General features: G+C 38.4%; 1 protein-coding gene across 1 annotated transcript in view; it reads right to left on the bottom strand.

The window, feature by feature from the left end:
• The window catches only part of LOC133516685 (histone-lysine N-methyltransferase 2B), a 67,859-nt gene that overhangs the window by 40,863 nt on the left and 10,413 nt on the right, over positions 1–16,583 (bottom strand). Inside the window, exons 4-10 of the mRNA XM_061849706.1 lie at positions 14,190–14,322; positions 12,448–12,582; positions 11,240–11,350; positions 5,687–5,853; positions 3,768–3,831; positions 3,045–3,096; positions 2,242–2,575 (exon numbers count right to left, since the gene is read on the bottom strand). Coding sequence (XP_061705690.1) covers positions 2,242–2,575; positions 3,045–3,096; positions 3,768–3,831; positions 5,687–5,853; positions 11,240–11,350; positions 12,448–12,582; positions 14,190–14,322 — 996 coding nt within the window. The remainder of the gene's footprint in view (positions 1–2,241; positions 2,576–3,044; positions 3,097–3,767; positions 3,832–5,686; positions 5,854–11,239; positions 11,351–12,447; positions 12,583–14,189; positions 14,323–16,583) is intronic.

Here is a 16,583-nt window from a genome sequence, read left to right as displayed (position 1 = left end):
GAACAATAAATAAATAATGTAGGTTAAAGTCAGGTCGTTCAGTGACAGATCCAGGCGGTTTTGTATTTGGTTGATTAACCAATAAATGCTTCAACTACCCGAAAATGTACAAAGTTCTTGTTTACTTTTATTTAAATACCTAAAGATACAGAGTATAATGACCCGCCCGGCTTCGCACGGGTTTTTTTTTTAATACTACGTCGGTGGCAAACAAGCATACGGCCCGCCTGATGGTAAGCAGTCTCCGTAGCCTATGTACGCCTGCAACTCCAGAGGAGTTACATGCGCGTTGCCGACCCTAAACCCCTCCCGCCCCTCGTTGAGCTCTGGCAACCTCCACAAAACCTTAACTAATTATATACCTAAACCTTTCTCAAGAATCACTCTATTGATAGGTGAAAATCGCATGAAAATTCGTTCAGTAGTTTATGAGTTTATCGCGAACATACATACACACAGACAGACGCGGCGGAGACTTTCTTTTGTAAGGTGCACACTAAAAAAATAAAAAAAAATAAAAACCACAACTCCTAATTCCACGCCAATATCTCTAATTAATGCTTGAAAATACAATTATTTCAATATAATTAATTTACCGATTAATACGATTTCTCGCGTAACAAATAAAATATTTACCATAAGTTTGCAACTTTTATTCATAAATTTGTTCATGGTTTTTTGCTCAGTGGGCTAAGGGGCCTTTTTTGCTTGGGACCCGGGGGTACGTCCTTAAACTACGTCCAAAAGGGAGGTATAGGCACTGTAAATTATTATTTATTTCCAAAATAGTTGTACAGCATGACAGCATATACTAAGTCACTGCAAAACTACAAACAAATGGGGTTGGCCGGTCGAAGTATTAAACAGATGGCGCCATCATAGCTTGCCCTGTCAATCCCTAGAATTGTGTCAAATTCTTGTTTTTTTTTTGGAATTTTGTGACCTGGATTCCAGTACTTTAAGCCAAATCTCATAGAACAAAACTAGAGACAGGGGCAAGCTATGATGGCGCCATCTATGCAACCCTTTGACAGTTGCCAACCCCATTGAAACAAAACTAGGTAAAAATAATATTATGTACAATTACTAATTAGGCATCGACAGTTTCTAGGCAGGTTACCACACTGACATAACAAGCACATTCAAACTGTTGAAGGACATCCATCCTCTCACAGAACCTCAACAATTCATCTCGCACTTCGCTCCACCTGCCAGCAAATGAATCACACTCGGACGCTGATGCTGAGAGCGCATTCAGGAGGGGTAAATGGCGAACAAGTGGGGGAAGTTCTGTGAGACACGGTTCGCGATATCAGACCTACAAGTAGACCACGGTTACGAGGCCGGAAATTGACTCTGGTCGGCGTAGGAAAAAAAAGACACAAAGCGAAATGACATTCACAGTGCCCATACCTCTTGTGGACGTAGTTTAAGGACGTACCCGGGTTCAACAGGAACCCAAATTGCTGTTTATAATAAAACGAAAACATTTTATGTGCAACGAGGGGGGGTAAGTTAAATTTTGGATACGAGGGTGGTACAGCAACAATTAATAACAAACAATCACCTGGTAGCGGTCATGATACCCTCAAAATGTCGCACAACAGGTGAGTCGTATCGGCCCGCTACAGTAGCCACAGTACATTAAGTACATACAGTACAGTAGTACAGTGTATAGTAGTAATAGTACATTGTGCAACGAGGGGCGTAAGTGAAACTTTGGAAGCGAGGGTGGTAATTCCCGACAGACGCAGGCTGGAGGGAATTAAAGACCCGAGTTTGCAATATTTCTTACCCCGGAGTTACACACAATGTTTTTCATCACACTTGCGAAAAAAAACTATTTTTAAGGAAAATAATTCTTAAATACGGTGACATATCAAACATTCGTCCGCCATTTTGTAATTTCTTGGCAGGTGAAGCATCGAAGGCACTGACCTATTCGGCATTCAGCCACGATTGAAAATTATGTAAAAATATTTTAAACGGCTATTAAATTAATCAAATTAAATAAATTTAAACATAAACAAAAACATTAAATTATAAATTTCAGTATTTTAAAAGTAAAACTCATTTATGCTACTTGGTTTGTATGAATAAGTGACATAATTTAAAAGAATTTTTTCACAATCCATAACTCCCGCGGAAACAAAATAGCCCTTTGTCCTTCAGTACACCTGCATGAAATAAGATTTTTCGAGCAAGTGTGATGAAAAAAGTATAACATTAATAACCACTTACCGTGGTCTTCCCATCAGTATGGTCATACACCCCATTCGGCAACACCACAGTCTTATTCATACTAATGGTTACCGTCGTATTCATATTGCTCAGAACCTGAGTCTCCTCCACCGCTTGCTTGTCAACTTTCGTCTTTGCTCCCTTCCTTTTAGGGCCCTTTTTCGATTGTATAGAGTCATCTGAAGTTATTGATACTGTTGAGTCAGCCTTGGTCTTTTTGACGGTCTTTTGAGGTATGGCGGGCGATTGCGGGTCGGGGATGGATATTCTTTCTTCTTTGGGGATTATTTGTGGTTCCGGGGATGGTTCTTTGGGTTTCGGTGGTTCTTCCTCCCTGAAAATTGGTTAATATTGTTAGTATGTGCAAAGATAATTTGAAATAGAGGTAGATTGTGACGACCGGTTTGGCCTAGTGGGTGACCCTGCCTACGAAGCTGATGGTCCCGGGTTCAAATCCTGGTAAGGGCATTTATTCGTGTGATGAGCATGGATATTTGTTCCTGAGTCATGGGTGTTATGTATTTAAGTATTTATAAATATTTATATATTATATATACCGTTGTCTAAGTACCCTCAACACAAGCCTTATTGAGCTTACTGTGGGACTTAGTCCATTTGTGTAATAATGTACTATAATATTTAAAAAATATTTATTTATTTATTTATTGTCAAAGAAATGTTATGTAGCTACAGTAAATTTACTGCCGTCTTTCGACAGATGATTAAAACTTTTAGGACGCCATTTGACTTTGATCCTTATTGATTCACTGTTTAGGTATTAATAACATTTAGGGTATACTAACGCTGCTTTCTTCCCTCGCCTGGTCCTCTTCGGCCGCGGTTTATCAGGTGTACCTGGATAAATGTTATTTACAAAAATAATTAGATATACCATAAAATATCAGTAAATCTATTAAAGCTGCAGAAGCGCCGGTGGCCTAGCGGTAAGAGCGTGCGACTTGCAATCCGAAGGTCGCGGGTTCAAACCCCGGCTCGTACCAATGAGTTTTTCGGAACTTAAGTACGAAATATCATTTGATAAATACCAATCCCTTTTCGGTGAAAGAAAACATCGTGAGGAAACCGGACTAATCACAACAAGGCCTAGTTTACCCTCTGGGTTGGAAGGTCAGATGGCAGTCGCTTTCCTAAAAACTAGTGTCTACGCCAAATCTTTGGATTAGTTGTCAAGCGGACCCCAGGCTCCCATGAGCCGTGGCAAAATGCCGGGACAACGCGAGGAAAAAGAGAGAGAAGAAAATCTATTAAAGTTGCGTGTTGCAATAATTTGTCTTGAAGAATTAGAAACTAGAATAGAGTTATTATTTTAAGACAGCTTCTGACTTGTTGTATGTGTAAGAATTCTGACAGAATGTATTTATTTTTGTATTTTTTTTAGAATGATTTTTTCTGTCCTATACAGCACAATTGAGGTTTGAATCCGTGAATTTTGGCCACTATATACATAATGAAAGTTTAATTGGTTTGTGTGGGGAAAGTAAGATTTAAACATGTTAATAGCTTACCGCTTCCGTTTTCTACGGGCGGCTGTGTATTTTCAGAGTCTGTGACAGGTGCCTCTGAGACTTTCTGAAAAAAAAAAAAAATGAATAGGTATTTTATACAATACAAATACACTTTATTGCACACCTCAATACAGAAACAGTACAAATAATACAACACATGAAGAAGAGGTAAACAACAGGCGGTCTTATCGCTAAAAAGCGATCTCTTCCAGACAACCTTCACCTTCCTTTTCTTCACTTTCCTTTTTTTTTTTAGTAAAGAGAATTAATTGTAATAGAGAGGTACGGTGTAAGAAAAAAAACGTGCTTCTTAGTTTGATATTCAAAACAGATTTTGTACTGCGCTATATGTATAGCGGTAGTCTCTTTATGTGTAAGTAAGTAAGTAAACACTTTACTGTACGAGAAAAATAAATATTACATTAGGTGGAATATAATTGGGTAGTACAAAGGCGAACTTATCCCTAAGAGGGATCTCTTCCAGTTAACCCATACCTAAAAGAGAAAACTTTATGTGTTAAATTCGAAGCATGAAATTGTCTTAGATTTTACACATCTTAACATATTAACTGCCAGAAGAAAAAAAAAAAAAAAAAAAAAAAAAAAAAAAAAAAAAAACCGCATATATGCGTTAATCGTTATATAAGTTTTTTTCTAGGCCATGTCCCCTGGCAGTGAATGCGTTAATCAATGTATATTTGAGTTTAGGTTACACATTGTTACATTTGCGTATTTAGTTCATTTGGTATCTAAAATAAAACGGTTTTAGTGAATTATGTGGTCGGTTAGTCGCTTAACTCTATTTGAAACGAACAAGGGATTTGCTAATTTATTTATTTATTTAATCTTTATTGCACAAAAGAAAACCTTATAGTACAAAAGGCGGACTTAATGCCATGAGGCATTCTCTACCAGTCAACCTTCACAGCATTTAAATTTGAAAACTTGTTAATAGCGTATGAAGGAGGTAAGGATGAGAGAAGGTAATGAATTGGAATTATTATTTTTAAGATTATTAATAGTTGTTAAGATTCTGTGGAATCTCGTATAAATAAATATTTGGAATAGTTAGTTTGAATATCTAATATCTTTAAACGAGCAATTAAACGGTTCTAATGATTTTGGTGAAATTTGCTATATGGGGGGGGGGGTTTCTTGGGGGCAAAAAAATCGATCTGGCTAGGTGTAATTTTTGGGAAAACGTGCAGTTCAGAGTTTTGATATGTTTTCCGAGGGTCTCTATCGTTTCCCATAAAGTTTTAAGTCATAATGTATTGTTTGTCCGCATTTTCGTTAGCTATATTTTTTTTTTCAAAAACGCGTAACTTTTCAGGATTACCATAAAACAAACCTAACCTAACTTATCTATAGGATAACCTAAGGAAATACCTGAAAAGTTGACGGTTTCAGAGTTATGACTAATGATCAAGGCCCGTACTTTTCATGCAGTTGACGCAAAAATGACGTAATTTAACATACAGGTAGTTGTTTTACAATACTACAAATTTAGATAACTTACTTATTGACGGGTATCAAAATAAATACTTGTTACGAGTAAAAGCTTGTTACGCTGTTAAAAATAACAAAATATGTATTATTTAATAAATTAATAATCTATTATTTATTTGAGTGACAATGAGATGAAAGTCAGTTAGAAGTTTCTGTACTGATTGTCAAGTATATGTATAAATTACCTAAAGAGGTTGATAAATGATTAATTATTACGAAAATACTAATTGGAATCATACTCTATGTAGCGTGACGTCATTTTTCTGTCAACGGCATGAAAGGTACGGGCCCTGCTAATGATAATATGACTATCATTACATTATGCCTTTCGATAATTATGCGAAAGAAAGGGATCCGGTTATCCGAGCTTTGGCCGGTGTCCCCGGTATAGTGTAGTGTTGGAGGTGAACCTTTTTCGCCCGCGTGCGCTTCGGCCGGGGCTCCGGCGGCGGCGGGGGCTGCGCCGGCGGCTCCGCCGGGCCGGTCGTCGTACCGGACGCCGGGCCGCTCGCCGGGCCGGCCGCGCGGTCCGCGCCGCGCCGCGACGCCCGCGCCGGCCGCTCCGACGGACCTGGGACTGAAACACACAAACCGACATTCTATTCATTACCTACTATCATAGTTTTTTTTATTTGGCTCATAAGTTACAGACAATAGCGGAAATCATTATTAACATACAGTTCAGATCTAGATTATAACTCTAAACATGTGTACACAGAAGAATAAAGACATATATAATTACAATTTATCGCTAGAGAGGTGAGATGTCATTTCTCCAAGTTATTAAAGATAACTCTGCAACCATTTTGATACCACACGCGATACGTTATATCAAATGTCAAATTTATATGAAATTATAACGTATTAGTACACTTTGACTGCACGTCTCAGACTTGGACCGACTCTAGAATTTCCATCACACTTGCTCAAAAAAATCTTAATACAGGTACACTAAAAGACAAAGGCCTGATGTATTGTTCCCGCGAAAATTATAAATTGCAAAAAAAAACTAACTCCCTGGGAAATTATAGTTTTTATTTATTTATTCTGTCACTAATTCATACGAACCATATAGGTTTACTTTTAAAATACTAAGGTTTCTAATTTACTATTTTTAAATATAATAAAAATAATAAAATAAAAGCATTTATTTCGGACAATATCCATAGGTAAAACAACAAACAATCAAAATATTTACATATAAATTACAAAAAATAAAATAAAAATATGAATTAAATTAAATTAAAAATACGGATAAATTAAATTAAGAGCCCTTAATCCTTGGAGCGTTCTCCGATTTCACGAAATAACGCTCGATAGATGGCGTTGGCGCTCGGTACGCGAGCGCCGGCAACGCGACGCGCGTTTCAATGCAGACTAGAATAATCTTGATAGTTTTCAATATAATTTCAAGCAACATTAATTTTAGTGTTATAGGATATCATATGGGCACTCTTTATTTTATTTTATATGCACAGTAGTTTTTTTTATGTACACTACTACTAAGTGTACAGACTACAGAGTGTACTATAACCCTTGCTCTTTATTCTGTCTCTTTCACACCAATGGAAAATGAAGAAGTTAGTAAATGACTGCAGGTATAAATAAAGTATATTAGTGCGATAGAGAGACATATAGTGTTTCGTTGTCGTATCGTAAACGATTGGCATGTTGGCCACACACTTGCTTGGTGCCTAGCCAAAATACCAATCGTTTGCGTATATTAGTGCGATAGAGAGACAGTAGTGTTTCGTTGTCGTATCGTAAACGATTGGCATGTTGGCTACGCACCCATGATACCTAGCCAAGAAGCCAATCGATTGCGCATATTAGTGCGATAGAGAGACAGATAGTGTTTCCTTGTCGTATCGTAAACGTTTGGCATGTTGGCTACGCACCCATGCTGCCCAGCCAAGATGCCAAACGTTTGTGCATATTAGTACGAGAGAGAGACAGATAGTGTTTCGTTGTCGTATCGATTGGCATGGTGGCTACGCACCCATGCTGCCTAGTCAAGATGCCAATCGTTTGCGCACATTAGTGCTATAGAGTTTCAGTGTTATTTGAAATCACGTTAGGGTTTGTATTATTATTTATGACCCGAATGAAGTCCATCCAGGTTCTTATGATGGAGTCAGGAGTTGGTCACCAGAACTCCTAATCTACTCATTATAATTCCATCGTGCTTGGGCTCAAAAGATTTGCCCTGACGAACACCATCGATCTAGATGAGGTCCAGGGTCTCATGACGGAGTCAGGAGTTGGTCACCAGAACTCCCCAGAACTCCTAATCTACTCATCATAACTCCATCGAGTTTGGGCTCAATAGATTTACCCTGATGAGCACCATCAATCTAGATGAAGTCCAGGGTCTCATGATGGAGTCAGGAGTAGGTCACTAGAACTCCTAATCTACTCATTATAATTCCATCGTGTTTGGGCTCAAAAGATTTACCCTGATGAGTACCATCGATCTAGATGAAGTCCAGGGTCTCATGATGGAGTCAGGAGTTGGTCACCATAATTCCTAATCTACTCATCATAACTTCATCGTGTTTGGGCTCAATAGATTTGCCCTCACGAGCACCATCAATCTAGATGATGTTCAGGGTCTCATGATGGAGTCATGAGTTGGTCACTAGAACTCCTAATCTACTCATTATAATTCCATCGTGTTTGGGCTCAAAAGATTTGCCCTGACGAGTACCATCGATCTAGATGAAGTCCAGGGTCTCATGATGGAGTCAGGAGTTGGTCACCAGAACTCGTAATCTATTTATCATAACTCCATCGTGTTTGGGCTCAATAGATTTACCCCGACAAGCACCATCAAATTACCATTATGATGAATAGATTAGGAGTTCTAGTGACCAACTCCTGAGTCCATCATGAGACCCTCGACTTAATCTAGATCGATGGTACTCGTCAGGGCAAATCTTTTGAGCCCAAACACGATGTAGTTATGATGAATAGACTAGGAGTTCTGGTGACCAACTCCTGAGTCCATCATGAGACCCTGGACCTGATCTTGATTGATGGTGCTCGTCAGGGCAACTCTATTGAGCCCAAACACGATGGAGTTATGATGAGTAGATTAGGAGGTCTGGTGACCAACTCCTGACTCCATCATGAGACCCTGGACCTCATCTAGGTCGATGGTGCTCGTCATGGCAAATCTCATGAGCCCAAACACGTTGGAATTATAATGAGTAGATTAGGAGTTCTAGTGACCAACTCCTGACTCCATCATGAGACCCTGGACTTTATTTAGATTGATGATGCTCGTCAGGGCAAATCTATTGAGCCCAAACACGATGGGGTTATGATGAGTAGTTTAGGAGTTCTGGTGACCAACTCCTGACTCCATCATGAGACCCTGGACCTCATCTAGATCGATGGTGTTCATCAGGGCAAATCTATTGAGCCCAAACACGATGGAGTTATGATCAGTAGATTAGGAGTTCTGGTGACCAACTCCTGACTCCATCATGAGACCCTGGACCTCATCTAGGTCGATGGTGTTCGTCAGGGCAAATCTATTGAGCCCAAACACGATGGAGTTATGATGAGTAGATTAGGAGTTCTGGTGACCAACTCCTGACTCCATCATGAGACCCTGGGCCTCATCTAGATCTATGGTGCTCGTCAGGGCAAATCTTTTGAGCCAAAACACGATGGAATTATAATGAGTAGATTAGGAGTTCTAGTGACCAACTCCTGACTCCATCATGAGACCCTGGACTTTATCTAGATTGATGGTGCTCGTCAGGGCAAATCTACAGGGTGATTCAGGAGACGTGAGCAGGATCAAGCTTGAGCATTCAGTAAGTTATAAGCAACTGTTTCGTACCAGTATTTGTGAGATTAACGTTCTTTTATTTTTTACTGTTAAAAAAAAAATGTTTTAATTTATTTACGGCATGTATGGTCACCCTCTTTGTTTTATCCATAACAAGTGACAAATTGAATGTCATCGGAGTCTGGTTACTTTTGAAAAATCGTATCTCACTCAAGTGTGACATTTTGTTTTCTTCATAATCAAACTGCTGTCATAACGGTTAAAGAGGTTTTATCTTTCTTAATTAAGTGTTGTAGGGTGTCCATGATTGTAGATTATCAAATTTGTCCTTCCCAAAAAGTTAAATAACAGAAATAAAACGAGATTGTTTTACTTAAATATGATGATGAACGGTTCATTAACATTTACTGATTGTGTAGGCTTAGTCCTACTCACGTCTCATGAATCACCCTGTATTGAGCCCAAACACGATGGCGTTATGATAAGTAGATTAAGAGTCCTGGTGACCAACTCCTGACTCCATCATGAGACCCTGGACCTCATCTAGATCGATGGTGTTCGTCAGGGCAAATCTTTTGAGCCCAAACACGATGGGATTATAATGAGTAGATTAGGAGTTCTGGTGACCAACTCCTGACTCCATCATGAGAACTTGGACTTCATCCGGGTCAAAAATAATAATGCAAATGCAAACCCTAACGTAATTTCAAGTAAAAATGCGTTTTTCAGAAAATCGCAGCCAAATAACACTAGACCCTACTCATAGTGTTGTGTTCCTGCCGGTGAGTAAGGTTGCCAGAGCTCAACGAGGGGCGGGAGGGGGTTAGAGTCGGCAACGCGCATGTAACTCCTCTGGAGTTGCAGGCGTACATAGGCTACGGATACTGCTTACCATCAGGCGGGCCGTAAGCTTGTTTGCCACCGACGTAGTATAAAAAAAAGGACCACTGAAAATCCATCAATAAGCGAGAGTCTGTTATGCATAGTGTAAAAAATGAACTTTTATTAAGATTTTCTAATCGCAGTATATAGCACTTCTCGGAACTCCGTAGCTGATTACGATCGCAACGAATGCCTGACAATCGAGCACAGGTCCATCCTCTAAGCGCGCTCCGCGCGGACTGAGAGCGGGGCGTCGCTGCTGCGTGATTTATACGTGTTTTAAAAAAATATAAATTTACGGCAATGTAGGTCCCATAGTTATGATTTTTTTTTTATAGGTTAACATAAAGTTACAGTTTGCTATAATATTATTTTTAAAGCAAAATATGCGTACCATTTGCGGAAAAAAAATATAATAAAACCCTGTTTTCGCCAAAAAAATGAAGAAAACTCGGAAGGTATTTTATCAGTTTTTTCAAATGAATCTTCGATTGTTAATCATTCCAGCCCCTCGTACGAGATATGTTGAATCAAATTGTAGTCATTCATGTACCAAATGATTCTTGTTTACAGCAAAATTGAGAACCGAAACGCCACATCTCACTGCAAAATTTGGAAAAGACTCCCAAAAAAACTCATTAAAAAAGAGGTTTAAAAGAGAAAATGAAAATTTGAACTGTTGGAGCCGCTAGTTTAGGAAACGATTATTTAAGTACGTTACCAGTTTTTGAATAAATACTAATAGTTACGTCGTAATCTTGAATGAAAAAGGAAGCATTTTACAAAATACGCTCGTCTGTAGGAATAAGGACTCTTAACATTATTCATTACATTTTTGTTTATGTCTAGATTTTTTATTTTATTTAATAACCAACTTTCAATCATAGCTAAATTGTGACATTCAAGTCTCACCCAAGGCAGTAATTTTTTCCACTTTTCAATTTATTCTAAGCTTAATAGCATCGTCTGCAGACGTTTCTTCTAATTAAAAATTAAATATAAATAATAATTATAGGACATTATTACACAAATTGACTAAGTCCCACAGTAAGCTCAATAAGGCTTGTGTTGAGGGTGCTTAGACAACGATATATATAATATATAAATATTTATAAATACTTAAATACATAGAAAACACCCATGACTCAGAAACAAATATCCATGCTCATCACACGGATAAATGCCCTTACCAGGATTTGAACCCGGGACCATCAGCTTCGTAGGCAGGGTCGCTACCCACTAGGCCAAGCCGGTCGTCGAATAGAATGAAGACAACATTTACCCGGTGGCGGTGGCATAGAATCTGTATTCTTCCTTGTGCGCGTGCTGCGTTTGCCAGTCGGTTCCTCTTCGATGTCCGTGGTTTTCTCCTTCGGCGGCAGCTTGCGGGGCTCTGCAAGTCAAATTAAATATTTTTTTTTCATTATAAACTTCTTCTTCCTCGCGTTGTCCCGGCATTTGCCACGGCTCATGGGAGCCTGGGGTCCGCTTGACAACTAATCCCAAGATTTGGCGTAGGCACTAGTTTTTACGAAAGCGACTGCCATCTGACCTTCCAACCCAGAGGGTAAACTAGGCCTTGTTGGGATTAGTCTGGTGAGGAATCACGATGTTTTCCTTCACCGAAAAGCGACTGGTAAATATCGAATGATATTTCGTACATAAGTTCCGAAAAACTCATTGGTACGAGCCGGGGTTTGAACCCGCGACCTCCGGATTGCAAGTCGCACGCTCTTACCGCTAGGCCATCAGCGCTTTTTTCATTATAAACTGAACTAAAAAAAAAATTCTAGTTTCGTATCTGATGTAATGAATCAAGAACATTCGATCGCAACAATTTTTGAATATTTAAATCTCTAACCCCCTTATTCATAAACGTCTACTAAAATTGACAAGCCGCTAATAATCGTTGGTCCCTTTCCGACGTATTGGTATAATGGAAAGGGACAAACGATTATTAGCGGCTTGTCAACTTTAGTAGACGTTTATGAATAAGAGGGTAAACAACTAGCTGTCTTTGATCGAAAAAGCAAGCGATACTTGCTTGCACCTCATACCCAAATTATGTAGAAAATACTATGGTTTAGTCTATAATTTTATATATGACATCACCTTTCATTATACTAAGTGGTTCAGACTGAGACAGAGTAAGCAGGCTTACTTATAAATAAATAATAAATAAATATTATAGGACATTATTACACAAATTGACTAAGTCCCACAGTAAGCTCAATAAGTCTTGTGTTGAGGGTACTTAGTCAACGATATATATAATATATAAATATTTATAAATACTTAAATACATAGAAAACACCCATGACTCAGGAACAAATATCCATGCTCGTCACACGAATAAATGCCCTTACCAGGATTTGAACCCGGGACCATCAGCTTCGTAGGCAGGGTCACTACCCACTAGGCCAAACCGGTCGTCAAAATTATGCATGCAAGATCTGAATATGAATCAATGTAAAATGATCTTATTCTTACTAGGTACAGGGGCGGCTGGAGGTGGCATAGCCGTTCCATCATTATCGGGTTCTTGTTTCACAGGCACTGATGGTATGTCTAACACCGATTCTGTCTCCATTGGCTCCGGTGGGAGGGATACCTTCTCCTGTTTCACTGTAATATTGTAAAGTCCCTGTCAGTATTTAAATTCACTCATCAACTCTATTAGACACAGGAAAGTTAAGGGGAGAATCAACTTTTTAGCGTCACTCGTTGCCACGGTTACGATTAGTTGTCCAGGGGACAAAAGTTCATTGAAATACTGATTTTATGGTACTTAAATGTATCAAACTTGCGTTTTTGTGGTCGTTATAACCAATGTCCATAATGGGCCCCCTACTAAGCATGTTAATAGAACGGTATACAATGTCTCTTCAAACAAACTGTGCCACTGTTGTCCCTTGGACAACGGGACAGGATAACAAAACAAAAAAAATTGATTCACCTTAAGATATCTCTTTTATTCTAGAAAGGTTCTAGACTACTTTATTGACAAGTTAATAAAAAAATTTATATAAGTAATACAATTAACTAAACTAAAACTACTATATAAAACTAAAAATCTAAATCTAAAATGGGCCCCCATGGCAAGCTACCGAGGATGCTGGCAACATTTCCTCGCTGGATCGCTATGCTCAAGCGTTGGGCGAGGAAGCTGCCAGCTCTCTTATCCCCGGTCCCATCCACCAGCCGTTTCGCCAAGATATCTCTTGAATAACATACATCGTTTATCTAGTCAACTGCAATAATTTACGGGCTTAAAGTCATTTAGTTCTGACATTTAGAGATATTTACACCTCTAAATAATTTTGATTTTTTTTTTGTATCTGTTTGTTTTTTTTATTATTATTCGTATCTCCTTGGATTTCATGGGTCTATAAATCCCGGTCTTTTGATAGGCTTGCGTGGGGATATAGATCCAACACGTAGAGGCCCTTTGGAGAGATTTAATGTCATGTAGAACTTTTGGTATGTACGACTGAGTATGGTAACCAGTGTCATAACAGGTCATGGACTATTTAACAAACATCTTTTCACAACAGGTGTCACAGACAGTCCCCTATGCCGAGGATGCATGGAGTCAGAAGAAACAGCCTCTCACGTGGTGCTGGAATGCAGCGGAGTGGCTCCATACAGGGCTAAACATCTCAGATCCCAGAAGGGTGTCTCACTATTTAAAAAAAAAACGCCGCGACGCAATGGCTGTACAGTCGCCATTAAGTAAATATATCGGAGCGATCAAATTGCTCATAAATACCTGAACACGCCTCTATTGTTAAGGTGTTAGTCCTTGTTCAGATATTTTTAGCACCATAGCAGCTCCGATATGTCTGACGGTGACTGTACCCGCTATAAACATGCTTTTATGGAACAAAATGACAGTGTGGACATAGCTTTACATGTACTCATAAATAGATAAATCGACCTAGCCCCAAACAAAAAAAAAAATTTTTTGTCGAATTTCACAAAGTCATAATTTTTTTTGCTTTTGTTGCCATCAGGAATGCACCGTTAAAATCTCTCGCAATGCTCACGGGCACCTTGTATATACGTACAAATACATATATAGAAGACACCCATGACTCAGGAATAAATACACACATATCACACAAATAAATGCCCGTTATCGGGATTGGAACCCGGGACCATCGGCTTCATAGGCAGGGTCACTACCCACTAGGACAAACCAGTCGTCAACTTAAGCTTATTAACAAGATTACCCTGTACGACAGTCAGTATGTTCTCCTTGTCGTCATCCTGATGCCGACGTGTCTTGTCCGCGTCGTCATCCTTACGTCGACGTGTCTTTTCCGGGTCGTCGCGCCGCAGCTTCTGCGTCAGGTTCACGTTCACCTGCAGATTATTATTTATGTTTTATGTAAACAGTTTTGTACATTAAATAGTGAAAAACATTTGGAACAGATGGACAGGCAGTCAAATAATCAAGTATTCCAGTGAAAGTTTGGCAAGGAATATTAAAAATAGACCTATGATGGGCGCGCTTTTATCGACTTTATAACAAGTACAAGGGCTAATCCAAAAGTTGTTCGTTGCTCCGGCTCTACACATGCGATTAAAATTTTATTTATACTATTGTGAGGGATTTTTCAGTGCTTATTAAAGTGGTGTAAATACATTTTTAGAAAACGCTTATTTTTGTTTTTATCTTATTTTTACTTCGACGCGTCGAAGCCTAACCATCAGTCATGGAAATCAGTAATTGAGACTCCATATGTGCTGTCATTTTATAGACAGTTTTTGTAAAAAAAACATAAGTTTTTAGGTGGATGACGAATCTCGGCCGCTCTTTTACGTATAAATCGTTTTGATTGAGTAAATATTATTATGATTTAATAGGTGTCAACAATGAGTTCTTTCATTAAAAGTAAAAAATTCTGATATTTAATATATACAGGGTGTCCCAGAAATCGACGTCAAGCCGTGAATGGATGATAGACCAAGTTATAACAGTTATCAGAAAAATACAAAAAAAAATCTATCTCATGTTCTTCAAAAATTATGGTCACTTTAAAAATTACTAGAAAATTCACACCCTGTAATGGTCTCTTAACTGTTATTAATTACAAATTCCATAATTTGTAATTTTTATTATTATTATGTAATCTTGAATAATGCTTCTGTAGATTTTTGCCTAAAACTGAAAACCAACTCCTCCTACTTGGAAGGAAATTAAACTTTTACGAAATCAAATTATTCAAATTTACTATTTCGCCTAACTTTAACTGACTGTACTGAAAAAAAAAAGTACTACGCTAGTTTGGCAAGTAACGTTAAAAATTGGCGCATTTAATAAGAATTCAAAAATGGTATAACACTTGCTAGAATACGTTTTCAATAATTGGTCAAGTTTTTTTTTTGTAAAGAAGTCCTGTTTTGACCATAATTTTCATACTACCTTAAAATGATTTTGGCTTACTTAAAGCTTTGCTAAACTTCGTTTCAAGGTCGAGAGAGACGGAGAAAGTCATTTTACGAAGTGTGAGCGAGACAGAGCGACGCCACCCTTATCAAAGATGAAACGGATAGATAAAATAACCGACGAGTGCGAGTGAGACAGCAGTGTTATTATTCTGTTGTGCAACCGCAGACGCTCACACCAACAAGTCAGTACGTTATGATAATGACTCAATGTTTTTACTTTAAGTCAGGATCAGTTTTCCCATCTTAGAAAAATGAAATAAAACAAAATATCAGATTTAAATTTATTTTTTTACAATAGTAAATGTTCAAACAGCTTCCCTTCGACGGCAATGCACGCACGACATCTTCTTAAAAATGATCTGGTTATTTTCCGGGCAAATCTTCCCCTATTTACAAATTCAACCGCTTCCGTTATTCTTTCCCGCAGCTCGGCTAAATTCTCTATTGTTTTTGTGTAAACTTTCTCTTTGACCGCTCCCCAGTAAAAAAAATCCAGGGGATTTAAATCAGGCGAACGGGGTGGCCACAAAATTGTCCCAGCGCGCCCTATCCACCTGAGCGGGTATTCTTCATCAAGATGTTCTCTTACCAAACGGGCATAATGCGCTGGGCAGCCATCTTGCTGGAACCACATTTCCCTGATCAACAACAGATCTGGTAAAGTATTCTGAAGAAAATCCAAATAAACTTCGCCATTCAAAAACATTAACATTCAAAACATTGCACAACAGAATAATAACACTGCTGTCTCACTCGCACTCGTCGGTTATTTTATCTATCCGTTTCATCTTTGATAAGGGTGGCATCGCTCTCTGTCTCGCTCACACTTCGTAAAATGACTTTCTCCGTCTCTCTCGACCTTGAAACGAAGTTTAGCAAAGCTTTAAGTAAGCCAAAATCATTTTAAGCTAGTATGAAAATTATGGTCAAAACTGGAGTTCTTTACAAAAAATAAAACTTGACCAATTATTGAAAACGTATTCTAGCAAGTGTTATACCATTTTTGAATCCTTATTAAATGCGCCAATTTTTAACGTTACTTGCCAAACTGGCGTAGTACATTTTTTTTTTCAGTACAGTCAGTTAAAGTTAGGCGAAATAGTAAATTTGAATAATTTGATTTCGTAAAAGTTTAATTTCCTTCCAAGTAGGAGGAGTTGGTTTTCAGTTTT

The sequence above is a fragment of the Cydia pomonella genome, chromosome 3 (assembly GCF_033807575.1).
Source record: "Cydia pomonella isolate Wapato2018A chromosome 3, ilCydPomo1, whole genome shotgun sequence".
NCBI classification, from domain to species: domain Eukaryota; kingdom Metazoa; phylum Arthropoda; class Insecta; order Lepidoptera; family Tortricidae; genus Cydia; species Cydia pomonella.
This window is presented reverse-complemented; position numbering and strand designations above follow the sequence as displayed.